This window comes from Labrus mixtus, chromosome 12 (genome assembly GCF_963584025.1).
Source record: "Labrus mixtus chromosome 12, fLabMix1.1, whole genome shotgun sequence".
NCBI classification, from domain to species: domain Eukaryota; kingdom Metazoa; phylum Chordata; class Actinopteri; order Labriformes; family Labridae; genus Labrus; species Labrus mixtus.
In genome coordinates, this window is record NC_083623.1 from 9,105,662 (window position 1) to 9,132,241 (window position 26,580).

A 26,580-nucleotide genomic window follows, 5' to 3' on the forward strand; every position below is an offset into this window, starting at 1 on the left:
TTTTAGTGTACGCACATCTCCTGTTGATTTGACAGAAAAACAGCCATGTAGGGGCTTGGAGCCATTGTTTCAGTATGGTGAAGAACAGGAAAGTCTTTTCTGGAAGGAGTAGCAACACCTTCCAGTACGTGTTTGATATTTCGTGAGGAGATGCCCAATCCCTTTAATTTCATATTATGTGCAACCTCCCAGGTGAATGTCCTTGTACATCCCAAAATCTTAAGAAATGTTGCAGTTTTGGGGATTATATGCTATTTTTAACTGTCGATTTTGAAAGTTTTTGATGCTTTTTCAGTTCATGTTAAAGATAATTTGTGACTGTATCACACTGCTGCGGTCTAACGACCATTTGTGCAGCTAGCTTTTAGCTTTTTTAATAGCATAATCAAACAATGCGCTGTTAGCATACATACACTAGCTAGCATATGGTACTGAAATTACTGAATGCCTGCACACACACACACACACAGACGCACACACACACACACGCACACACACACAAGTAGCAGTCATTTTTAACTCTCTTTCCATGTCAAGACAGGACGTGTTCAGGTATAGTTCTGCTGTGTTTCATGCATGTTTTGTCAGCACTCAGAGCCCACGACACCAAAATTGTACTCATGCTTGACTAACACAAGAAATTGTAATTAAACTTTAAAACATATTTGCTTCAAGTCACAGTTTTGAAGGTAAAGTGCAAGTCAGCCGTTACACCAAACAAGTACACTGCTTGGTAGTTCAACATGACTCTGGTCTTGACAAGTCTTTCTTCATGGGACTTTGTCAAGAATAGAATAGATTTGCATTAAATTAAATATTACATACAATGATCTGAGTTAAGGCTATCACCTAGTCTCTATGGCAAGGAGCTCTTATGTGGACTTATATTGTGCATTTTCAAAATCTCTTATTTCTTAAAGTTGAAAGATATCTGTTTAAAGTTTTAATGCTAGTTCCCTTTGTTACATTGATAGCAATTCATTTCTTGACTTTTGGAGATGTATTCCAACTTTCAGCTACTGGAGCTGAGATGATTCAAGGAACCTTTTGCTCTTAAGATAGAAGACACTTCCTGGTTTTCTGTACTGGTTCAGTATTTCACACTTCTCTGAGAGACAGCAATTGTGTCCTCCCCTCCTCCCCGCTTGTGCCGCGATAACCTGAGCGGAGAAGAGGCCGCTGAGTGATGGCGATGGAGATCCAGATAAAAGATACAGCTGTGGGTTTTAACTGATGAGTCACTCTTGTAGTCCGCAGCCACTGGATCTAGTGTCCCGGCTTGAGGTGTTAATTAAGGACAGAGGAAGTCGAGGATTCAGGAGGGACAGGGAAGAAAGGAGAAGAGAGAAATGGGGGGGGGGGAAAGTCAAGTCATTGATTCATCAGTGTCCCTCCTGTGTGCTGCCATGCCGCCTTACGTCTTTATCAGTCCTCATCTAATAGGTGTCTGAAACGTACACTTCTCTCATGTTTCACTCAGAGGGGAGGTCAGCTCGCCTGTATCCAGCATCCATCACTGTGCTGATGTGACCGGGAGCTCCTTATCGATAGCAGGGGCTAGCTCACAATGCTAACAATCGCAGCAGAACAATGTATAACCTGCTTAACCATTTTGAGCAACTGTAAAGTCAACACACACATTTTATGACTTTACATATTGCAAAAGTGTACAGAGTATACATCAGAGTTGATATTTCTGGTGGGCTGCTTAGTACGCCTAAGGTTTTACAGTTTTCTTGACAAGCTTTCATCCCATTCTAGAAGTAAAGTATTTCTAGATCAGATACATTGATCATGTTTTCTATACATTTGAGGGACAACTTTCCTACTTTGATCTAATTCTGCTTTAGCCTGCTCATGACAGCTACAGTAGTATACTATATCTATTAGGTTAAAACATGTATGTCATCATCACAATGATGATCCAGAATGATCTCTTTCACCGTCTAAACTGAAGAATGTCATTCACAGTGATGTCCTGATAATAACCATTCTACTTTTTATGTGTACATGTTTTATTTCAGCAGATCATGAACGTCTTCACTGCGTTTCACTGTCCTGTTCTGCCAATTAAGAAATCCCCCCCACCCCCATCGGGGAGCCAGGCCACCACCCCTAACAGATAAACCTAGAGAAAACACTGCACATGTAAACTTATAGCTCATTTGCTATAGCTTTTGAATATAGTCAGACATATACTGTAAAGTGGTTGCACATGAAGATATGCATATCGTAGCAAAGATTTTGGCCTTAGGTGACGATCTGCGTTCTCTGAGTGCCACTAGTTTAATTAGACATATCTCTGTTTTTATAGTTCTTTGACTGATATAGGCATCATCAGATCCTGAGGGATTGTGCATTTACTAGATCATGTGTAGCACTACTCAACCATTGAAAACCGTTGTCTTTTTTCTGCTGTGGAGGAGCTTTGACAAGTCTGGAAAAAATAAAAAAATCACTCACGCGACATCGCATGGAGCTTGGAGCTTAATGAACTTACAATGCTGGGACAAACAAAAGATGCCTTTTAGTTCTAATTGGTCTGAAGCTCTTTTTTTTCTGGAGTTTGAACCATAGGGACCAAAATGTTGAACAAAAAGTCAGCATTTACGTTTGTTTACCTTTTTAATTCCAAAAACGTCTTCTCACCTTTTTTCCTCTCTTTTTTTTAATCCACTTTTTCTGAGCTTTACCGTAGAGGCTAAAAGTTGTTATCAAAAGTCGACATATGGTTTCTATATAGCAAGCATTCTTTTTTTACCTGACTGTAAGATGCTACTGCTGACTAACTGTTGATACTTACTTTAAACATCTTTTGTACGCATTAATCTACTAAATAACTAACTTGTGAAAAGCTGTCAGATTTTGACACCCCATGGGCCACATTAGCTTTGACAGGAATAAGCAGTCGAGCGGAGGCCTTTTAGGGGAACTACTTCTAAGATCTTCCATGAATTGCCACAGCTATTAAATCTCAGCTCAGTGTAAGAAGAGACAGGGAACTTCATTTATGTCAACATCACTCAGCTTTTCAGTATTTCGACATTTTGTTGTTGTTTGCCAAACAGAGAGAGAGAGAGAGCAAAGTGGAGTTTGAAGAGGGTCGGGTTGGAACACAAGAGACAGAAGAAACAGAGCGAGTCAAACGGAAGATAAGACGAGAAAATAAATTGCACTATCAGGCTGTTGCTTTTTTTCCCAAAACTATCTGTTTGATTGCAAATTATAGCTTCACAAGTGTTAGTCAAAAATGTAAATAACACCCAACACCAAACGTTGTGCTTTGAAAACATCACTCATTCTTACAGCAGGAACAAAGACGTGCGTTACCGTCAAGGTGGGAAACACAGCTGTAGCAGTGTAGCTCTGTGTGACTTCTGGCCATCACCCTTGGCAAAGGCCCCGTCAGCTCTGTCCTGACACACTGCCAGGGTGTCCATTGGTTTGTCACTTCTTGAAACCCCTCGCCTTCTCGCCCTCCCTTCCCCTCCATTCATTCCCCCCCCCCCCCCCCCCCCCGAGGGCCACAAGACCGGACATGTCGAGGTGCGACGTGTTGATTGATGTGTGTGACACACGCTCCTGAGGAAACCACCACACTGTCTGGTGAGCGTCTGGGGATTATATTTTTGTAACAGATGCAAAGGTGACAAAGTGGGGGTGATGATTTTTTTGGGAAATGTCCAAATTTGACTTACAATGTCGATGATGGTTCTAAATTGAAAAGGCTTTTCCCTGTTGTGTTACTGTTGCTATGGAGCGACTTTCAGTTTTACAGCCGTCAGTAGATTAGTTCAGTGTTTCGCTAACTTTTCCTCTAACGCACCCCATTTGGAGGAGGTATTATTATTACATATTTTTCATGCAAATTTTTTTTATGCATGGGTTGTTTTTTTATGTTTAAAGAGGGGTCGGGACAGTTTACATGACGGACAAACTCGCACCTGCTTCCGCACACTGAATGCACGCCAGAGTGAGAGAGCGCTGATATTCTATATTCTATAATTGCTAATGTTTGACCTCACACAGATTTGTAAACTGTGCACAAGTCCCCGTGCACAGTTTATGAAATCACTGCCCAAAGATTTACAAAGAGTACATCTATCTTGTTGCTGCTTTAGGAGGAAATGTAACTCAACTGATGCACTACTAGCCCGGTTTTACACAAAACTACAGTAGGTTATATACAGATTCAAACCTGCACACACCAGATGACACTTGTGATACCAACATGCTCTCGCTCACTAATCCCCTTAGCCTACTTAACTTTTCTTTTTAATTTCTGTTTCTTGGGATTTATTGAGTAGGATTATCTTTCAGTGGGATATATTTGATCGAGAACCTCTGACTTTAAAAAAATAACATCTTAAACAAAAGGTATATCTGCATTTTTATATAATACTACAGTAAAGAAAATGAATGTGCCTGCTTGCAGATTGTATGTGCATTATATCACAAATCATTTCATATGAATTATGACTGAAACCGAGTCGTACAAGACTTGAAACTTAAGATATGAATAGAACATATTCGCTCTTCATTTTTTCACTTTTATATCGCATTTTTATCTCAGACCGTCTCCCTTTTCACGCTAGCTATTTTCGTCCACGTCTCCGCATCTTTTTCCCCCCTCTCTTCTGTTCACCTTTTTTCGCTCTTTTAACTTTTTTTTTTTTTTTGTCCATCTTCGCTCAACTCACTCCCATCTCCCTGGATAAACCAAGGAGCGAGGGGAGCATGTTCAGGTGAATAATGGAGGAGGGCAGCGTCTCCCTAACTAGGTGCCTTTGATAGCCGACCTCAGCCTCGGCCTCTCTGTGTGTAAGTGTGTGTGCGTGTGTGTGTGGTCAAGGTGTGCTTCCATTCTCCTCTATAATTCAACGTCATGGCTCTTTCCGTTTTTAACCACAAAACCCTTTCAGATTGCGGCACCTGGGAATCAATTGTTAATACACATCAGAGCCACACATGCTTGTCACATCCATGCGATATCCGCTTTGATTGACATGACGTGACATGCCTCGACAGCGTTGTTACCACTTTGCATCATTTATGCTCTTACAAAAGGGCATGACTGCTGTTTTTTTGTTGTTTTTTTTCAACCTGAGCTCATGACTGTGTACGTTTGAAAGAGTGAGTCAGTTGAGTAACCGGGCTTCTCACTCAATTTGCTCTGTTCTGCTTCACTTCCCTACCTGTTCCTTTCTATTCTGTCTTCACTTACTGTGGCAGCTGATTTATGGAGACAAATAAGTCTCAAAGCTGGTGACCCATGTATGGAATTCTATATTCAGAGTTTGCCGGCAGCACCTTATTGCTATATTTTGCTGTTGATCTGAGGATTTGTCAAGATTGTTAATATTACTGCTGAATATATTTGTCCATTTGTTATTAGTATTTTTTTATCATTTTGGGCCAATTTAGCTTTTCTCTATCTCGCATGAGTCTAACGCAAGCCTTTAAAGATCCTGCTTTGGATGTGTAGAAGCACATTTTGCTCTGTTGTCTGTTGTCTGGATTAAGTAAGGGGCAATGCCTTTTGAGGTGTTTATTTACAAGCTGCAATAGATGAAGAGGACAGAACTGTCTATATCATACTTTCATATGAAACTAGGCCTGTGCGATATGAGAAAAATATGCAATGTGCAATAACATTGTTTGTGAATTTGATGACAATATGAAGTGATAGATATACAATTATTTAAGAGTTGTGACTTTTAGCTTGAAATCACAGTTGCTGTGTCTATTTCCTGTGCGTCACGTTTTACACGTTACCTGTATCCTTACTGTATCCTTTGTGAATCCAAAATAATCCAAACCCCTTTTTTCAACAGTAAAATGTCACCAATTCATTTGAATGCAGCTGATACTGAAGCAAGCTTGAGCTTCATCTGACTGCATCAGACACTGAGTGCTTGTTAACATTAAGCTCGTCCTTATTTAATACAATAAATCCAGGCTTTTGCATCACGTTTGTCACCAATGGTCGTTTTTTGATAACCACAAAAATTGCAATTTGTTGCGCAGCTCTAAATGAAAATATGCAGAACACACAGTGTGTCCAAGTATAAGTCAGAATTTGAGAAGAGACAAGTGGAAATATTTACTTGATTTGCTGTTTTGTGCATTGATAGGAAAACAATCTTCTCCTCTTCTGATCATTTGTTACTTCTGTGTCTAGTTTAATGCAAAAGTTGCAAAAAAATGAACAGATTCCAGCAGACAAATTGTGAGGACTTGCTGCTGTCTTACAGTATATAAAAAGTAACCGGAAATCTTAAGTTGTTAACTTTTGGCCGACCAACTTTTTTCACTTTTATTTTGTTACTTTGGCTGGGAAACAACTCAATTGCGTCAAGTCAATTGTGTGTTAATGTAAGACCTGTATCCCTTTATTTAATTGCTTAACAGAGAGAGATGACAAAGTGAGTTGAGACATGGATGAAATGACTTGAAACTGTGGTCCAGAGCAGGACTCAAACCAGAGACCATTGTGGTTCGTGGTTGGTGTTGCAACAGCGAGGCAGTGAGAACACCCCAAACACATTTGAAATAGAAACCAAGAAAATCATACAGCAGATTAAGCAATAATGAGAACAAGTGTTGGTTGCAGGCCTAAGGGATAGAGAGACGCATTTGTGATAACCATCATTTATTTACATGTATCCTTGTCAGTAGTAGTGAGACTTCTTTTTCTCCATACAAGTTAGTAGAAGTCGCAGGTTTTAAATTCCTGAACAGCATCACACTGAATCCAATCCCTGAAACTCCCAGAATGCTCCAGGGGCTTGCCTCCTGGTTTTCCCTGCGCTGACTTGTATGTGTTTGTGTGTTTCAGTGGAGTAAGTGATGAGATGTGCGAAATATGGCAAGTGGAGCACTCTATTAGACCCCCACCACCACCACCACCACCACTTCCGCCTGCAGGCCTCCTTCTGCTCCAACATACAGAGGCAGCGACAGACTGAGACGTCACAGAAGATGTGCTGATGTGTTAATGGGTCTCAGTTTAATGTTACGGGGAGTTTTTGTTAGAAAACGAAATGGCCTTTTGTTAATATAAAAGTCCAAACAAGGAGAGGAGAAGCTGGAACTCCACACTGCATTAACCTCAACCAGCATTAGCCTTGAGAAGAAGGACACGCTTCCAACGGTGCGCGTGTGTGCGCGTGTGTGTGTGCGCACATGTGAGCTCTGACAGTAGGAAGCTGCAATGTAATTGCTGGCACTGTCCAGAGGATTGAATGTAATGAAGGTAGCTGCTTACAGGCTGCTTCATTAGTACAGCGCGGCCCAGGGCACTCCCTGTGTGTGTGTGTGTGTGTGTGTGTGTGTGTGTGTGTGTGTGTGTGTGCGTGTGCGTGCATGTGTGTTTGTGTGGTGTGTGTGTGTGTTTGTGTGTGTGTGTGTGTGTGTGTGCGTTTTTGGTTTGTGTGGGCATCTAGAACTCTGCATCCTGGGAAATAAGGGGAGTCCAATGGTTTGCACACACACAAATGTATTAGTAACCCACCACTCACACATTAACAAACACATCAACAAGCATTGGAAGTGTGTGGTACGTGCTGATTTCAACTTGAACCCATATGAGTTCATCTGCCCGGAGTGTTTGATACTTTGAGTATGTCTTTCTCGACAGCATTACTTCCTGCATAAAGGCCTATTTGCTGTAGTTTTGAAGACTTTCTGAGTGTACGTATCTTATGGTTCAAGAGAGAGGCCAATATGGCTTTATCTTAATCCTTCATTATTTGACCTACGGGGGGCGACTACACTGGTAGCAAAAAGAAGTCTGATTATATGACACAAGACCAGGAAAAGACCTTCCCCCTTACTCTTTATTTTCCTATATAAACATTTTGCAAATAACTTAATCATCTCAACTTCTAGTTTCACGTCTTCTCCACTACAGAATGATGTTATTTTGTGTTCTATATTCCAGTTTAAAGTTTACTTGATGTTAAAGAGGATGGTGCTTTAGGGCAAGGCTAACTGTAACTGAGGTTAGAGGCTAGAGCCAATGAAAAAATGGATATAACAAAATAAGTCCACCCGATACGGGCACTTCTGGATTCAATTAACTAAAAAATGACAATGACTAAAATGTCAAATTCAAGGCTTCAAAACAGTGATCCCCAAACCAATGGATGACATCACGTCCGTTTCGTTAATTCCTGACAAGAAAGGAAGAATTCATAGTATAAAACACATGATCTCTTTGGTTTTGTTATCAATTAATGATAACTTTTTAAACTGTCCATTGAGTCACTGGGCGTTTACAAGTATGTCATGATAAATCTAAACCCCAACCAAATCTTTTCATCAATTTAGCCACTGGCAGTTCTACATGTACTACATCATCCGTATGCCAAATAAGCAGACATGCTGTCAGAACTCTTACAGATGTGGGCAGATGATGAACTGTATGTCACAACTTTCCGGTTATTGGGGCTACAGATGAGACAGTCAGAGTTATTTTAGCAGACTTGCCTCGGGGTCATTCATGATTCACTGTGCAAAGTTTTTGGTATTGTCACTTTGACCAGATTTTCAGATTCAGATCAGCCTCTGTTGTCCACCCTGAGGAGAAATGTGTCTTTGGCCATCTGAGAGTACACAGTGGGTGAAGCAACACCCATGTCTAATCAAACTACAGTTAAAACCACTGCATGAAAAACCAGATTGTTGGCAGTAGTTATCAGTAAATGGCAGTTTACCATGAAGGGTTAACCCTGTGCCATAGACACACCTATATATTCCAGACCATTCACTCAAAGAATACTGCATTAGGCCCTACCAAGATGTTGTACTTTTTCTCAAAGGGAGCCGGTGTCTGCAAAGATATACTGAGGAAATCAACTATTATAGATGGCGTTGACCTTCAACAAACAGTACCAGAAAGTTCCTCCTCCTCTAAGAAGCCTTACCCTTAGTTTAAATGTCTCTTGTTTGTTACTGCATAGTTTCGGGTGCTGCAGAGTTCCGCTTTGCTTTGTTCCTCTGATTTCACAATGATTGCGGGCACAATATGCTAAAGCTGCAGCTGTGCTGATCGGGCTTTTGTCTCGGCTTTCAGAAGTGTGGCTGGCATGAAATGGGATTTGCGGGCCGGGAGCTGGAGCTGGGGCTGGTCATGAGCAGGGCATGCGGTGGACCAGACAAGGCTGCCATCTTTGCCGCATGGGAACCAAGTGGAGATGCAGTTTAGATTCACTTTCCACTTGATGAACAATTTGTCACTTACAATATGGTAGTTTCTGCAGCTCCAGAGATTGACTTGACAGCTGCACCTCTTGAGAGGCGTTTGCACCAATCAGTGTGGGAAAGGTGCATTTGCCTTCACCATCAAACAAGTCCTCTGGTCAGCGAGGGTCAACTTTGATCAGAAAACCTGCTATCGATTCTGAGTGGCCATCTGCCAGCCTCACCTTGACCCTAAAGACGGACGGCAGTCAAACCGCAACCCCTGACCTCCATCTATCCATCTCTCTGCCTCTGTTCTTCCCTCTCTTCTTCTATCCTTTCAGTGAGAGATCACAGAGTAGCAGGGAGATCGTTAAGCTTCCTCTATGAAGACCAATCAATACCTGATCTGATTAGACCTCAGCACATACGTTTCACTACAAACCCCTAAAAGCCAGCAGATAAAAAAAAACATTACTAATGTTAGCCAATAGCTATCCATTTCAGCCCCCGCCCCCCCAACCCTTCTGTCTTTAGTCATATCCAACTGAAATGAATGAGCTAAGTGTTTTTTTTTTTCATACTTGTCCAAGGATGCAAAACTGGAATCTGCAGCCAAGCTGTGGTAGTTCTGGCGCAGCCCTGGGTTTCCCTGCATCAGCAGCTTGTAAGGATGAAGGAGTAGGAGGAGGAGGAGGGGGAGGGGGAGAGACGGAGGGATGCGATGGCATAAGGGGAGAGAGGAGGGAAGCTTCTAAAGGGAAGAATCGGAAAAGTGCAGTGATATTGATGCCAGTGTAAGCACATTTCTATTGAAATCAATAGAGTTGCTCTCCAGCTCATTTTGGCTTCTAACAAGAGAACGGTACCTGGCTCACTAATGGAGCAGACATAGATAACACACACAGAAGGAGCTGAGCTGAAGAAAAAAAAAAAAAAAAGGAAAGAATGTGCCAGTTAGGTGTGAATTCATTTGTTTATTTGTATTTCTCTCAGTCTGGTACTTGTTATCTCTTGCATATGTTGTTTTCTTTGCTGCAGTCAAACCTGTCAAAATCAAAGGGTCAGTTCACACAAACTACAAAATGAAAGATCATTTTCTCACCTAAATCTAGAGGCATCTGGGCATGCATAGAATTATTTTGATGCCCAGATTATTTTTTTTCTCATGAATCTCTGCTGCCGCCTCCACATAGGGAACCTTTCTCTAAGGATTCAGATGGATAGAGGGTTTCATGTTAAAGACGGCTTCCAGTATACAGAACCTGAAGTGACTAAATCCAATAAACCAAGACACCTTCAAAAACTTTAAAGTTATTTTCGGGGGGGCCAGTTTTGACTTTATTTGATAGGACATCTGAGGAGAGACGGCAAACGTTGGGAGGAGAGAGAAGTGGGATGATATGCAGCAGAGGGCCGCCGTCGGATTTGAACCCTTGGCCGCCGACGTGGACTGTAGACTCCGCACGACAATACAGCTCGGCTATCTGCCACCCCTACAAAACTTTTTCAACTTATTTCTCTCCTCATTCCTGTTTATTAGAAAGTACCACTGCACACGATTATTCAAACAACACGTGCAAATAAAAGTAAGACAAAGATGTTTTATCATTGGAAAGAGATATCACTCTGTATGATCTCTTCACAACCATCATTATACTTTGATTGTAGTAGTTTAAGCATACCAAGTGAGTGATCGAGAGTTACTACGGTGAACTGTGCATCATGCAGAACATGTAAGATCTACTGAACTTAACATCTCCTGTTACATTTCATCAGTATTTTCATCAGCATTTTGTTTCAACATGTAGCTTAGTTTATAAGCTTTGAAGTTACAACATTTAATCATGCTTTTTTGTTCTGTGGGTTTCTGGTTTTTCATCCAGTGAAAGATAATACTTGATACTTCATGCATTTCAAGGTTGAGCTACTAAATAAATAAATAGTTTTAGTACCACAATTTAGATTTGATTAATGCGATTAAACTCCAACACATAGTTTTCTGGAAAGGAAACAGTTTGATGCAACTTCTAATACTTTTTGACCACCATTGATTTTAATAAATGGTAAATGGTCTTGAGCTTATATAGCGCTTTTCTAGTCTTGACTACTCAAAGCTATTTTACACTGCATGTCACACCATTCACACCCATTCACACACTGATGGTAGTGATCGCTTTGTAGTATCTTCCATCAGAAGTAACTAATCCCATTCATACACCACCGCCTGAGCAGCAGGAGCAATTCGAGGTTGAGTGTCTTGCCCAAGGACACATCGGACATGTTGCCCAGCTGGGGATCGACGACTCTACCAACTGAGCCACAGCCGCCCCAGAATACTATTGTACCAGAAAAAAAAAAAAATTAGAGGAAAGCAAGAACATGTCTTTTATTAAAATGTGCATAAACTTGTTTCTAAATCAATGCAGGTAACTCTATATTCCATATCTGTCCTGTGGCTCATGGTCTTCCATATATAGCTTCAGCCCTCCTTTTAACCTGCGTGCTGCCCTTTTAAACAGTGCTTATTCTCAGCTTCACCACCGAGTGCTACTTTACCTGTAATGTGTGCTATTAGTTAAATGCTACCTCTATTTGTTTTCCCTATCTCGTACTGACAGATACTTCAAAGGCAAATAATATGGCTTTTACAGTAAACTGCACAGGTAAATGGCTGCACTGTACAGTTCTTGCGCTTGTGTGTTTGGAAACAAATAACGTACATGTACTTTGTGTGTGTGTAAACAGCTGCTGGAAATGCCACAGCGAGCTGGCTTGCCGTGGGCCCTCTGCCATGGAAATGTCATGCTACATGTGGAGGAAAGCTGCATTATATACCTCATCCACTCACAGCTGCACACACACACACACACACACACACACACACACACTCCCTCTACTACTTACACACACGTGCACACTCCTGCCTGGCTATATGATAATGCCACAGCGAGCAACAGACACATTCATCAAGCCCGTTGTCATTAGAAACAAGCCTCATTATACTCACAGCCTGTGATTTATGATTAATATTTGCAAGGGGGTGTGGCAGATCCTCAAGCCACTCCAATCCATTGATTTCACTGAAGAAGAAAAAACAGGTGAGGGGGAGAGGGATGGGGGAAGAAGAGGAGTGTAAAGTGTGGAGGACGACATTGAAGCTGCAGGGGCATGCCGTTCATGGCGTGGGAAATGAGATGAAGGAGAAGGAAAGTAAAAAAAAAAAGAGGGTTGTACGGTGCCATAATCAAGGTCCCTGTATTCCCTTATGCTGTAAATTGTCTCTGAAACTTTTCTCTGTGGCTTCATTAGTAAGTGTCTTTTCAATATTTATGGCCCCGTTAATAAAACATCAATACGAGAGGCCCTTTATGTAGAGCTGGAGGCTGTTGGATGCTGCAGTCTTGGGCTTTGCGCTGATATTTAGATGATAAAGAGAGGGTCCAGGTGAGTGCTATGCGAAATGTGAAACGTGACGGAGAGTGGGCTGAGTGTGGGTCTGTCACGAAGTGTACACTGTGGAAAGTTTTTGGACATGCACTGGAACAGTCAGGGAAGTTTAGTTCACATCTAGAGCGGAATAAAAATGTATTCTGTGCATTGATGCCGGTGATTGCTGTGTTGATTACTCAGTAGAGAAATAAATGTTAAAAAAATATATTTTTTTGTTTTCACAATATCGAGCCCCCCCCCCCCACACACACACACACACACACACACACACACACACACACATTGATACTTTAAAGCGATTAAAAAGGTCCTTTAATTTCCCTTAAATTCCTGCAATCAAATAACCTCCTCACAAACGTGCAAGAAGGAGTTAGTTTTGTTTGTATTCTTCTCTTCATATTCACGCTGTGTGTGTTTGTGTCCCCGTCAGACCCACAGCTACACCGCCACGACAAAGACAGATGGTTTATATTCACGGCTTGGCAAGTACCGATGTTTGTAAAGTCCTTTTGGCGTCTCATTAAGATGTACAAGTTACGTTGGTGTCTGTTACAGACCAACACACAAGTGTTTTCATACTTCAAAGCGATTAAAAAGGTCCTTTAATTTCCCTTAAATTCCTGTAATCAAATAACCTCCACACCTGTGGCCGGACGCCGGCTCTTAGACCCTGAAGCTGCCTTGAGCAAGACCATAGACTGTAAATACTAATGGATGAAGCCCGAGTTACGTCACCCATCTGTTACTGCAGGGGGGTTTGGCGGTCGCCATTCGGGAAATCCTGTCTCACCCTAACTTTCAGTCAACCTAACAGAAGACTAAGATCTGGACAAACCGTTTCACTGTGCCCGCCTGACAATCAGCTCAACTACGTGGCTTCTTGTGAATAACGCTTATCCTTCATAAAAATCAAAACTGATGAGTCATCAAAAATGTACCCCCATGTACAGTTTGTGCTGATCAAGATTTACTAATCAGACCAATTTTGTGTTTTTTTGTACCAGGTTGTAAACATGTTCATTTCTGCTGTAAAAACTGTTTTTTTTTTGTTTTTTTTTAAATGGGGTGTGTATCTGACTTCTGGTGCTTCTGCAGCCAGCTTCAAGCGGACTCTCGATGAACTGCAGGATTCTGTACTTTGTATTGGCTTCATTTTTTTAACACCGGAGGTTGTAACTTAAGCGAGGCAGAAGGCAGTGATGGTCGATGAGATGACACAGATGACAGGGAAGCGAGTGAACATGACTAATATAAAGCGTTGAAGCGAAAGAAATAAGAGGTTTTTTTTAATGGTTGTTACTTGTTTCACAGCTGTAACGTTCTAAAGGACTATATTACATTTGTCTGCAGATCCTCACAAATGTGCAAGAAGGAGTTAGTTTTGTTTGTATTCTTCTCTTCATATTCACGCTGTGTGTGTTTGTGTCCCCGTCAGACCCACAGCTACACCGCCACGACAAAGACAGATGGTTTATATTCACGGCTTGGCAAGTACCGATGTTTGTAAAGTCCTTTTGGCGTCTCATTAAGATGTACAAGTTACGTTGGTGTCTGTTACAGACCAACACACAAGTGTTTTCATTCTTGTTTAGTCCTGTCATACAGAGTGTTTGCTGTGGGCTCTTAAGTACCGCACAATGACTGACACACAGAGATGTCCCAAACAGAGCAACATGATGAGAAAACCTGATATAGACACATGCACTACACAAGTTAACTGAGTTCTTCTCTTTACTGTTTGCCTGTGTTGGTCTACTGTTATTTGTTTGTGTTCAGGGACTTCTTTCTACCGTCATTGTGTGAAGGTTAAAAGCAAGAAAGTTCACAATTTTGGGTGCCAAGGGCTTTTTGTTGTTGCCATTATTTCAAAACAGGTATTGATAGTGTTTTTTTTTCTAGTTTGATAATGAAGTATATAATTCTGTTTATGTGAAAGCCCTGGGTTCTATAAAATTGGAATGGAAAATCCAAATTCAATAGTTTTGACTCAATAACAGCAAACTGCACCACTTTTCATTTTTCAGTCAATGATATAGAGGAATTACAAAGTATAGCGATAGCCTGATCCTTACCAATGCCCTACTGTAGAGTTTGTTTGTTTGTGACGGTGGTGCGTGTTTATAGGTGACGCTGACTTTGTTAAATGTGCTGATACTCTATTCGTGGTTTGGACTTTCAATAAATACAGATGTCAGTTTCCGTAGTGTAGTGGTCATCACATTCGCCTAACACGCGAAAGGTCCCCGGTTCGTGACCGGGCGGAAACAAGCAGATGTTCTGTGGGCGGCAGTAGCTCAGTCTGTAGGGACTTGGGTTGGAAATCGGAAGGTCGCCGGTTCAAGTCCCGGCACAGACCAAGTCCGGAAATTGGTCTGGTAGCTGGAGAGGTACCAGGCCACTTCCTGAGCACTGCCGAGGTGCCCTTGAGCAAGGCACCTAACCCCCCCCCCCCACAAGCTCAGGAGCGCCCGCCGTGGGCAGCCCCCTCACTCTGAGACCTCTCCATTAGTGCATGTCCACAGGATCCTGTTTGTGCATGTGTGTGTATTTCAGTTCATGTTTGTGTAGCATGTTTACTAGACAGAGTGTAAAAACGAATTTCCCCTCACGGGATCAATAAAGTATAAATTCTAAAATTCTATTCTAAATGAAGTTAGTTGGAGAATACTTGTTCTGTTATGAATAGTTGCTTTGCCAACCATGGATCCAAATGCCTCTTTGAGCCTTTCCTTGTGTGTTGTTTGTGTATCTTCTTACCCATTTTTAGAGTCTCTGTGCAGTCTGAAAAGTTTTGGCCACACTCGTAAAAGAAGAGATTCCGTCCAAGTTAAACTGAAACAAACTTGGCCTCCTCATGCTTGCTTATGCATGCCAAGGCAAAAACAGACGATTACATCCTTGGAAAAGTGATAAGATCCCATAGAACAGGATGGAGGCTAGTCTGCCAACTCCAGATAACTAATGAACTGTAATGGTAAAAAAAGAACATTTATTAATACTAGGTACGACTGCAAAGCCCTTCGGCTGAATTTTTCTAGATAACATTTAAAAATAAATTGGTTATCTCAGCGATTCTATTTCAGATTGTTCACCCTTTTATGTATAACCCTGATCTACCTCTTTTTTGAACTATCTATATGACAATAAAGGGGGAGGGGCATGGCACTTAGTTGAACTCTCTCCGTCCTGCATGGTTGCTCCCATCATCTCTCTCATCTTCCCTCCTCGTGTTCTCTTTTTTCCCCTCTATTTTCTCTAACCCCCACCCCTCTCCCCCTTGCATGTGTTATATTTATCCCCTCCTCTTTTGTTTTATTCTCCCCCTGCCAGTCATTCCCCCTTTTACCTACTCCCTTTCCTCTCCAGCTCTCTTCACCTGCACTCCCTTCTCTTGCTCTCTGAGTATTCCCAAACGCAGCTTCCCCCGTCTCTCTGTTCCCCCCCTCCTCTCATCCAGTGTGAATTGCTCTCTAAATCCTGTCAAGGTTAGGCTCCGGCTCACCCTCCCCTTAACTCGACATGTCCGTCCTCTCCTCCTCTGCCTCCTCCTGTTCTGGGAGAAAGGGCTCGGGACAGTTTGAGGAGCTTACCTTTCCTGCATGGGGACACAGCTGTGAAGAAGAGTGTGGTCTTCCCACATTCTGTCTTCCTTTCTGTGCACATCTGGTGTGTGAGAGAGAGAGAGAGAGAGAGAGGTGCTGGCCCTTGTTGTGCTCTGTTATTTTGTCCTTGGCTTAGCATGGGCTCCGGATTTTGGCCTGGCTACGCTGGAGCAGGTTTGGATTTGAGATGCGGATCGGCCCACTCTTGTGCCCACATGGATGAGCTGGGCTCCTTTGGCGTAGTACGCTGTGGTTATTAAGCCGTTGGAGTAATTATAAGCTGCAGTATTAGAGTTGGCCCAGTCCTTTTGGGTTTTTCTTATTTTGATTTATTGTTGTTGGTTTTTTTTTTCACTTTTTCTCTTCGTAGTGTTCCAATGGCAGGCTTGGCAGTAGCAGGTGGAGTGTCGCACTCCTTGCATTATGTAACTCTACCCCAATTTAGATCTGACTTCAAATAAATGAAAATCAAGCTGCTGGTTGGCTCCTTTCCCCACGGTTATAAATAGCATTTTCAAATCTTATCTAGAAACAGTGTTGTAAGGGGGGGGCTTTGAAATGCAGCCCGACGATTAGGATCCCATTGTTCCGCTCCACACCCCCTCCATTCTCCAGGCTGCTTACAGTAAGCCAAGGGATCTGTGTGTGTGTGTGTGTGTGTGTGTATCTATCCCTGCACATGTGTACGCATTCATCTGTATCACAGTGTGATTGAGATAGCGGCTAATGGTAAGATAGCATGAGAACGTGCCTGGTGTCGTGGGTTTGGGAGTTTGTGAGTAATTGGTGTGTGTTTGTGTGTGTTGCTGCTGGGTGTGTCTTTGATGATGGATGCTGCTGCTTACCCCACTGCTCCTCTCAGAATTAACAAGGTTGCTAAGATACAGTGGGCTTATATTAGATTAGGTTATCTGCTGTTATTGCTGTTACTATATTTTACCCAGCACCGTGAAGCCTTTATTAATTTGGAAATTTACCCTGCCATGGAATGAAGATGCTGGCATGTGTGCACCGCTGCTCCTCTGCTCCTCTTCTTCTGACTAGAGGGGTTAGTTGTAGTACTTAAAGCCCCCCCAAGCTAGATGTCTACCCCACCCAATTACAATCAGGAGGCGGGTCCACACCTCTATTCATCATTAAAGCCGTTTAATCCAAGGCCGGGGGCCTGAGTGTTTCTATTCGACACAGAACAAGCCAGTAAGGAGGGAGGCAGGAGGCAGTGATATCACTTCTGTGGCGGCTTATTGGTGTGCATAGGTGTTGTCCCTCCCACCAGCAGATGTCGGCCCAATCCAGTGTTTGACCTCCATAGTAGCTTCTCCAGGGCTGGAGGGGCCATTGGCACTGCTGTCAGCTGATAAAGAGCAAGAAACAAAAGGAACGCCAAGTGGGCTGATCAGACGGAGGCAGTTCTCTGGATATGCTCATTTCCCTGCACACATGTAGATGTATTCATACATTTTTTGGGGGCAAATAGAATCAAGCATTTTTGTAAGGTTGATCTGCAATAAACTGGAAATGCATGTCCCAAAAAATGTGAAGGAAAGGAAGGAAAGTTTTAAGATTTTACTGAGATTTCATTCCTGGACTAAGAACGTCATTTAATATCCAAAACACTAAAGAGAGCCACATTCTGTCTTTCTTTCAAGAGCAGCAGCACAAAGTGTGATAATGATAGACGAGTGATGTCATAATTGGACTGGGAGCAGATTTTGGCTCAAGCAACTCTGGACGCTCTGTCTGCGCTGTGATTTGTGGAGCAAGATGTGTAAAACTGCTGATCCATGGCGAGCTGTCGAAGGGTGGGTGTGTGTGTGTGTGTGTGTGTGTGTGTGTGTGTGTGTGTGTGTGTGTGTGTGTGTGTGTGTGTGTGTGTGTGTGTGTGTGTGTGTGTGTGTGTGTGTGTGTGTGTGTGTGTCTTCATGTACCTGAAGAGTGTCTGCGTGTTGTGGGAAATTTGTTCATAATTATAAAAATGCATAGACTAAGATATTGTGTGTGTGTGTGTGTGTGTGTGTGTGTGTGTGTGTGTGTGTGTGTGTGTGTGGACCTGCTAAGCGAGAACCCCATTAGTGTGAGATCCCGAGGAGATAATGAGTGCTGACTGCTTTATGTCCTGGAAATGATGGAGTGGAACATAGTAGCAGTTTATGAATCCTCTCTGCCAGACTGACAGCACATAGCCCGCTAGCTGGCTAAGCTACTATATTACAGACGGACAGCAGCTAGCCTGTTGGCTAATATAGAGTATCTCCTTCAGAAAAGGACACCTAACCTGCATGCTGATGTTGTCTTTAATAAAGACAGACCAAAAATCATCTCTTTGCTGTCGGTCCTATCTATAGCTATCACTTCCTGCACTTTGACTGTCGGCAAAACTTGCTGACTGCACCACTTTCCAAATTTCAAGTGATCAATCTGATTTGCTGTTATCCATAAAATAACAGTCCTCAGAAGAGCTGAACATGAGTGCTTTGGTTGTCTCTGATGTTGCATTGGCAGTGTTTTACAAAGCTTGGTTTTTTTTTTCCTGTTCACACATATATTGCAGGATTTCCTACCTTTTCAAAACGTTGAAAAACATTTGTTCCCGTGTGAATAACCAAAAAGTTGTAAATTAGGAATGTACAGAGTGTACAAAGTCACTTTAAAAAAAAAAAAAGTGTGACAGAATTTAAACTGACTACCTTAAGGACAGCAGGGAGCTAGAAAACTAAGCCATCTGTATTACTACTGTAAGAGTCACTCACTGTATATAGACTCAAGCCACCACTTTGCCATCAGCTGTCACCTTCTCCTAGTTGGCTAGCTGATCATCTACCCATGGGCTGTTCTAGGCTGGGGCCAACAGGAAGAGCCCCCCCTAATAACACTATACACAGTATTAGACTCACCAACCGGACTCACAATCTAGTATTAAATACTGAAACAAATATAAATCATGGTATTTAATGATGTGCGCTATTATTTGGCATAATGTTTTTTTTTTTTAAAGCGATCATCTTTGTCTATTTTTCACCTGGGTTTAACGTTCCCCTCTGACAAAACAACTGGCCCCAGTTTGCCCCCCTCAGTAAAAGTGGTCTAGAACCGCCACTGCATCCACCTGGTCTAAGTTGATTCGCTTGTTTCGATGTTAATGACTGAGGACAATCAAAAAAGATTCCAGTCTTTATCTTATAGGATAAGATAAATATAAGATAAATATATTTATATATGGCAGGAGCCAGAGTTTTTTTTAAGTTATTTTCACTTCAAAACGAGCAGAGTTTGGATTTTAAAAACCACCAGCTCCTGATTCAAAGCCTTTACAACTCTCACCCTAGTCTAATGGTTTTATGGAAAGAACACAATGTAAAAGATCGCAGAAGAGGAACAAAGACATGATGCTGAAACATGCCCTATTGATGGCTTTAAAAGAGATCCCTTTACCCCAGAAGTGGTGGTCCATGTGTTCTTAGAGCCCTGTGTTCACTGAACGCACTTTTTATTAACATACACGCTCTAAAATTCAGCGATCTAGTAGATCTACAAACTGCTCAGATAATGTACAAGGCACACATTCATTTGCTTCCGAGCAGTATTCGGAGGTTTTTTGAAACTAGAGAGAGCCGGTATGAACTAAGGGGAATAGTTTTGTATAAAAAACCAAAGTTAAGGACAAACATAAAGAACAGGTGTATTTCAGTAAAAGAGGTTAATTTGTGGAATACTTGTGCCATGGAATTAAGAATGTGTAGTTCACTTTCCAGATTTAAATTTTTGTTTAAAAAAAATGGTGCTTAACAAATATAAAATTATTTTTTGTGAGTGTAATTTCTGTTACGTTTTTCGTTTGTTTCGTTTTTTGTATGTTTCATTTGTTTTGTTTTGAAAGAAATTCCTAGAATAAATGTTGTTCTGATATGTTTTGTTTTTGTAGTCAAACTAGTAGTGTCTTAAATAATATGATCCGTAATAAGGGTAGGTGTAATAAGCTAAAGCTTCAGCCTACACCTTTTCGGTCAAGATGTTTTTGTTTTTTTCTTGTGACTGAAATAAATGATTTCTACTACTACTATATTGTATGAAATTGCTATGATTTATTTTTAAGTTTGTTCGTTTATTTAACATGGACATATGCAAAGTAGATGCCATGCAAACAGGTTTTTAACTGGGGCTAATTTGCAACTCTTTTAGGATTCAAACAGAAGCATTACAACTGAAGAAATACAGAAATAGTGATGAGCTGCCTATTCAGTTCAAACACCCCAAAAAAAGGAACAAAAGAAAAGGGATGTTTAGCTACAGTTCAGGAAAGAAAAATGTTACCCACTTTGGAAATTTGTCACAGCTCAAAAACACTATTGCCAATCCACAAATATGAGGGGATTGATAAATGTAACATCTGTTCACTGTGCGGTGAATGACTAACACATCGACCTAAGGAAACTTCCAACACATCATCATCACACACAACGTTTGCTCTGCAAGAAAAAAAGGGCAGAACAAAAAGTAATAACATTGTTTGTGCTTTAAAATTACAGGATGTAGGATGATCTTAACTTCTCTGTTGAAAGACAGAGGATGGGAATAATAGCACTTGTTATTTGGTTGTATTGTGTTGACATGGTCGTAGGATTTACACAGTATTACTTCCATAATACGTTTTTCTCTTTTATTCATTTTTTTTCCCCTGTGAAGCAATAAATCCTGTTTTTTTTTCCCCCATACTTTTTCATTCTTTATCAGCATGTGTTCCTCCCTGATCAGTTCTGGGCTCTGTGGTCTCTTGATGACTTCCCCTGTGTCCTGATCTCTTTGGTTAAGCTATTAACCCTTTATGACCGTGTGTGTGTGTGTGTGTGTGTGTGTGTGTGTGTGTGTGTGTGTGTGTGTGTGTGTGTGTGTGTGTGTGTGTGTGTGTGTGTGTGTGTGTGTGTGTGTGTGTGTGTGTGTGTGTGTGTGTGTGTGTGTGTGTGTGTGTGTTGGGGTGCACACGCCTCAATCCCCTGTGATAGTAGAGTTGCACTGCGTAATTCATCTGAAGCTCAGGCCTCCTGCTTTCCTCCCACCACTGTAGCCTGTGGACATCTCGGCTTCTGCAGCGGCACATACACACACTTACAGATGGAGGCAAATATGAGATGAAAGGAGTCCATGCGGACATATAGATACCAGTAAAAAAAAAGATTCAAACCTAAAATGATCATCAATGATGCTACATTTCAAGTACAAAATGTCAAATTTGAGGAAAAAAAGTTTAAAGAATTAGTTTAACAGTGGATAATCTATTAAAACTGTAAGCTGAAAGTTCAATAGTTCAAATATAAACTTGAGTCATTTAAAAAAAAATGCTGTTGTGTATAATCCTCCGGTATATTGCTCACGTTATTTTAATTTTCAGTAGTTAATACAAACAAATTGTATTAGTTTGTATTAGATTTAGTACATCTTTTATTAATTTAGTTAATTTAGAGTAAAAATTCTACATGTTGTATCTTTCAATGTTTGATGTGACACTGTTTTAACCAGATTTTTGCTTCAACTTGTCCTTAAACGCTTTGCCACAGAGTAGCAGGATGACATATTGGAAGTGACCAACTGTCTGTCTGGCCTTTTCTGTCTGTCTGCTAGTAGTTGTCTAGCCATGTTGAAGCATTGACCTTTAGCTTGCTGTGTACTGTTGGGAGTAGTGCCCTCTGGGGTTGGACAGGGTCACTGCGTTACGTCTTCACTTTAGCCGTGACCTCGGATGCAAGGGTTGTGCGGAGAGTTGGGTCCGCCACGTCTGCTGAGATTCTAAAATCTCCGGTTTCGCCCACATTGCAGGTTTTCGGATGATGATGCAGTGCACAGCAGATTCACCTGGAGGAAGGTGCATGGGCGGAGCTTGAAAAGTGGGAGGGAGCAATCTCATGAACACTTGTGCACCCCCCCCCCCCCCCTTCCCCTCTCACTCTTCTTCCTCCATCATTCCTCCCTCCTTCTCTCCCCCTGTCTTCTGCTCTTGCACAGGATCACATTAATATTCCTTTGAAGCCTGTTTCAACTGCAGCCAGAAATTCCTCTCTTCCTCTCTCCCCCTCTATCCCCCCCCCCCCCCCCCCCTTTTCTCCCTATTTCTTTTCCTGATTCTTTACCCTGCCATTGTTTTTGCAGAAGGGATCACTTTCACCACTGTTTCTTCTAACCGGTGCAGCATGCAGGGAGGGGCACTCTTATTACCTTCAGTCAGGAGTTCCCCCTTGTTGCACACATGCACACACACACACACACACACACACACACAGATGTGCACACACGCACACACGCATAGAGGAACGGTGGGTACCGATGCCTTTGACAGAGCGTGTTGATTGGTTCAGAATGGTTGCTGCCTCTTGTAGGAGAGTGGAGTGGCTATTTTTAGATCAAGGGGTAGCTGGGAGAGAAAGACTGAGAAGGGCTGTGTGTGTGTGTGTGTGTGTGTGTGCGCGTGCATGTGTGTGTAAGGAATACTGCAGTCTTGAAGGAAGTTCCCCATCGCACACACAAACACACACACATGCACTTATGCAGCAGTGCCCCTCTAAAGCCAGGGTGGTGTGTATTCCATGTGCCTGCTCCCCTTTTTTCTCTCCTCCCTCAACCTTTTTTTTCTCGCTGTATCTTGTCTCCCCCACCTCCCCCTCTCTCTCCCTCCCGCAGTATTTCTGTCTCTCTTGTTTCTCTCTCTCTCTCTCTCTCTCTCTCTTTTCTGAGCTGTGCAAATGTCAGCACTCTCCCATTTATTTGCCAGAGCCCAGAGCAACGTCCTGCACCCTCTGTTTACCTCAGTCTCCACACTGCTGCCCCGTCGGCACTACTTTCCTCCTCCTACTCTCTTTCTCTCTACCACCTTATATCTTTTTCAATCCCCCCCCCCCCCCCCTCCCTCCCGATCTTTGTCTCCATCCTTTCCCCTTCCTTTTAAGCTCTTTCCATCACATCCCCTCCCTTTGACACCCTACTTCCATTTTTTACACCATTCTTGCTTCAGCCAGTCCCCCCCCCCCCCCCCCCTCGTTTATGGATCATGGCACTTCATTGGAGTAACATGATGACATTTTCAGTCTTGTCTACAACTAACACGTCAAGTTTTTGGGATTAAATCCACTGCACCAACACTACCAACACCACCCTCGCAACCCCCCTCGGGTGTTTCCTTTTACTTCTATTTTAAGATGCAAGCTTGTCCGTTCACGTTTGGCCCGGTCGGATCAACAACAAAAAAACACCTTGTTTGTCCCTCTCCTCATCCTCCTCGCCTGTCTCTGTCTGTCACTTTTTAGATTTATTTTTTTTCTGTCATTTCCCTCTCCCCACGTCTTCGTCTTCCTCACTGTCTCACTCCATCCGTCTGTGATCAACGCGATGATTCATGTGGCTTGCACCTGCTCTGCAGTCGAGGGGCCGCCCTGGTTTACTAAGGAAGGAGAGGGTGGGGATGACAAAGGTGTGGCTTCAAATGTCAGTTTTTGCTTCTTCTTTTTTTTAACTCTGGGATTGTTTATGGTTTGTTTTTAGTGATTTTGAAATGTTCTATTTCCCTTTGTCATGATGCATTTGATGTATTGCGTGAAGCACTTGCCTTGTTGCTGAAATGTGCTTTATATCCAAACTCTCCTTGCCTTTATTAACCTGGTGGCCCTTTTCGGTGGAGCATCCTATTCTCCTTTAGGGTAGTGTTAGTGTTAGTGTTAACCTAACCATCAAGAGTCAATCGAAAGTCTCTGTGAGTACCCACAGAAAGGATGTTTCATTGTCAAGTCACAGGTGTACATTTTGGAACCAAAGTAAGAATGAATCCAGACACGCTTCCAAAACAGCAAAGACATTTTCAGAGATGTATTTGGATTGCGGCCACTTGGATTCGTGTTTATGTAGTTGTAACAATCTGTTGAAAAAAAAAAAATAAAGATCCTTTTTGTCTTTATCAGAATACCATTTCTGTCCATTCATAAAGTTTCCAGGAAATCAGAATGCTTGTTTTGATCATTTTTTTTCATGTCTTGCACATTTACCTTACCTTAATGTATACCTCTGTATCTTCCCAACGCTAAAGGATTGTGTAGACGTTCTTCGTTTGGGGTTGTTTGCTAAAATTGTATCTAATGAACCGCTTTCAAAAAAATGTCAACATCCCTCGCCTTTGACACTGGTTACCTAAAGTTAGCTACTGTAATGTGTTGTCATTGTGTTCCATTGTTCTGACATTTCCAGTCCTTTCCAATTGCTGCTATGCTTTCCATCCACGGAGCACTTTGGTGGATGCAACAGTGGGATTTGTAGTTTTTTTTTCTGATGCCTTCTATAGCCTTTCTCAGTTACTTTAAGCAATCACACATTAGCAGCTTTGACCCATGTAAAGAAAATTGTTGACTTACCTTTATGAAAGAGATCAATTTACCCTTGTGTCAATAAAACAATATCAGTTTCTTTATTTTGCTCCTGCTTGTCGACTTGTGTCCTAAAGGAACTTTCCTCTCTCTGTCTCTGCAGTGAGTGACAGCTGTTTTCGAAACCTCGCAGAGGACCGCAGTGGCGTCAACCTCAAAGATCTCGTCCATGATCCCTCCCTGTGAGTATTCGCTTTTTTTTTTTAATGACAATTCAAGCTACAAGAAAACATCAGACACCACCTTCATGTTAGCGACCACTTACTCCAAAGTCCTTTAACAAACCTTCAAGCTTCAACACAGAACAAAGACACATAGGCCTTCTGCATACGTGTGTGTGTGTGTGTGTGTGTGTGTGTGTGTGTGTGTGTGTGTGTGTGTGTGCGTGTGTGTGTGTGTGCGTGTGTGCGTGTGCGTGTGTGCGTGTGTGTGCGCTGTCTTATTCTTGTTGTTCAAGATTGTAACTAAGAAACTAAAAATAACTCTTCACAACAACATGTCGGGGAGCTCAGTGTCGCCCTATGGAGAGAAATTCCCAGCATGCATGGCAACAACAAAAGAGCTGCAGAACTTGTCTGTTTAAGGATTTCTCATTGTAGCTGCAAGAAGTCATTATTTGTTCAAAGAAGCTGAAAGAGGTGAAATCAGCGATTGTTTCCGCTACAGGGATTTACTCATTTTGTGTTGTTTTTGCAGCTTTAAAAGGTGCGTTGTTTCAGGATTTATCAATGCACGATTGATATAGTTCTGATAAAGATGACTCAGATGGTGTGTTCATGCGTCATTTTGTTGTTTTTCTTGTTATGGTGCAAATTTCACATTTGCATGAATGCACAAAGTTTCCCTATATACTGTAGATGTGCGTATGAACATACTATTGCACAGGGTTAGCATAACCCTACTCTCTTTTGGGAAGGCTTGCGTCAAAAATGTAGAATCTGGCCGCTGGTTTTGCTCCTATTTAACCTGAAGAGGGTCAGACGGTCTTGTACTGGTGGTCTGTGAACATGTTTGGTCCTCATTTCCAGTTTAACTTGGAGATGAGAATGGAAAGGGTTGAGGTCATGGCTCCACGTACACCAGTCTGGTGCTTAAAACTGGGATTAAGACTCTTTTATGGACCTCAAGTTGGTGTTGAGTTAAAGCAGGAAAGGTCAATACGAAGAATCCAACAATCAACGTCATTTATTTGTCTTTTACATCACAGGCTTGCACATTGTAAAAACTGTTGTATCCTTCATATTTCATACAAAAGACACCATAGAGACAAGATTTTGATGAATTGAACATTCTGTGTAAGTTAACTAATTCCCATATACACCAAGAAAATAGTGATTCTCTGCTGCATCTCTGCGACACAGTCCATCAACTTTGACTGCGTTTTAGCACCTACTGTATGGCATCATGTATGTCTCAAAAACATCTGCCTGTCAAGCATGATCCAAGATGTTATAATGAGCCAGATCTGTCACTGCATCTGATTTAAAGCTGCAAGGTGAGGCAAGGCTTCATCCCTTCCATTTTCTCCCCAACTAGACATTGTAGTGTGTTGGTTAGAGAAGCATTTTAGGTTAGCTTTAACTTGGCTCTGGTCCCTGTCTTCCCAGCTATAAGGTTGCCAAAAAGTTGGAAGCTGTGATCATGAAAAATTCATTTATGTTCTAGCATTTTAGCATATGGTCCAAAACATAAAATCAGGCCCCAGTACAACACTGTTCACATACTTTTGCATGGGCATGAACTGAATATGTCTACAACAGCAGTTCACAGCAGAAGCGAGGTTATTTTTCATGTCAGATTCGATGTCACCAAGATGTACAAGTGGAGCTCAAGCGACGTTAGGTCTAATCAATATCAGGGCACATATCACACATTGCATTTTAAAACGCCGCCTCAGCCTGTGACTTGAAACAGTGTGCACGCTGTGACCCCGACATGCAGCC

At 42.0% G+C, this 26,580-nt stretch overlaps 1 protein-coding gene and 1 non-coding gene across 6 annotated transcripts in view; both read left to right on the forward strand.

The window, feature by feature from the left end:
• Positions 1–26,580, forward strand: part of gphnb (gephyrin b) — a 103,032-nt gene that overhangs the window by 8,592 nt on the left and 67,860 nt on the right. For all 5 annotated transcript variants that reach the window (XM_061051824.1, XM_061051825.1, XM_061051826.1 and 2 more), the window contains exon 2: positions 24,741–24,819. In XM_061051824.1, coding sequence (XP_060907807.1) covers positions 24,741–24,819 — 79 coding nt within the window. The remainder of the gene's footprint in view (positions 1–24,740; positions 24,820–26,580) is intronic.
• Positions 14,831–14,903, forward strand: trnav-aac (transfer RNA valine (anticodon AAC)). The gene has a single exon. It is a non-coding gene; the product is annotated as a tRNA-Val (tRNA).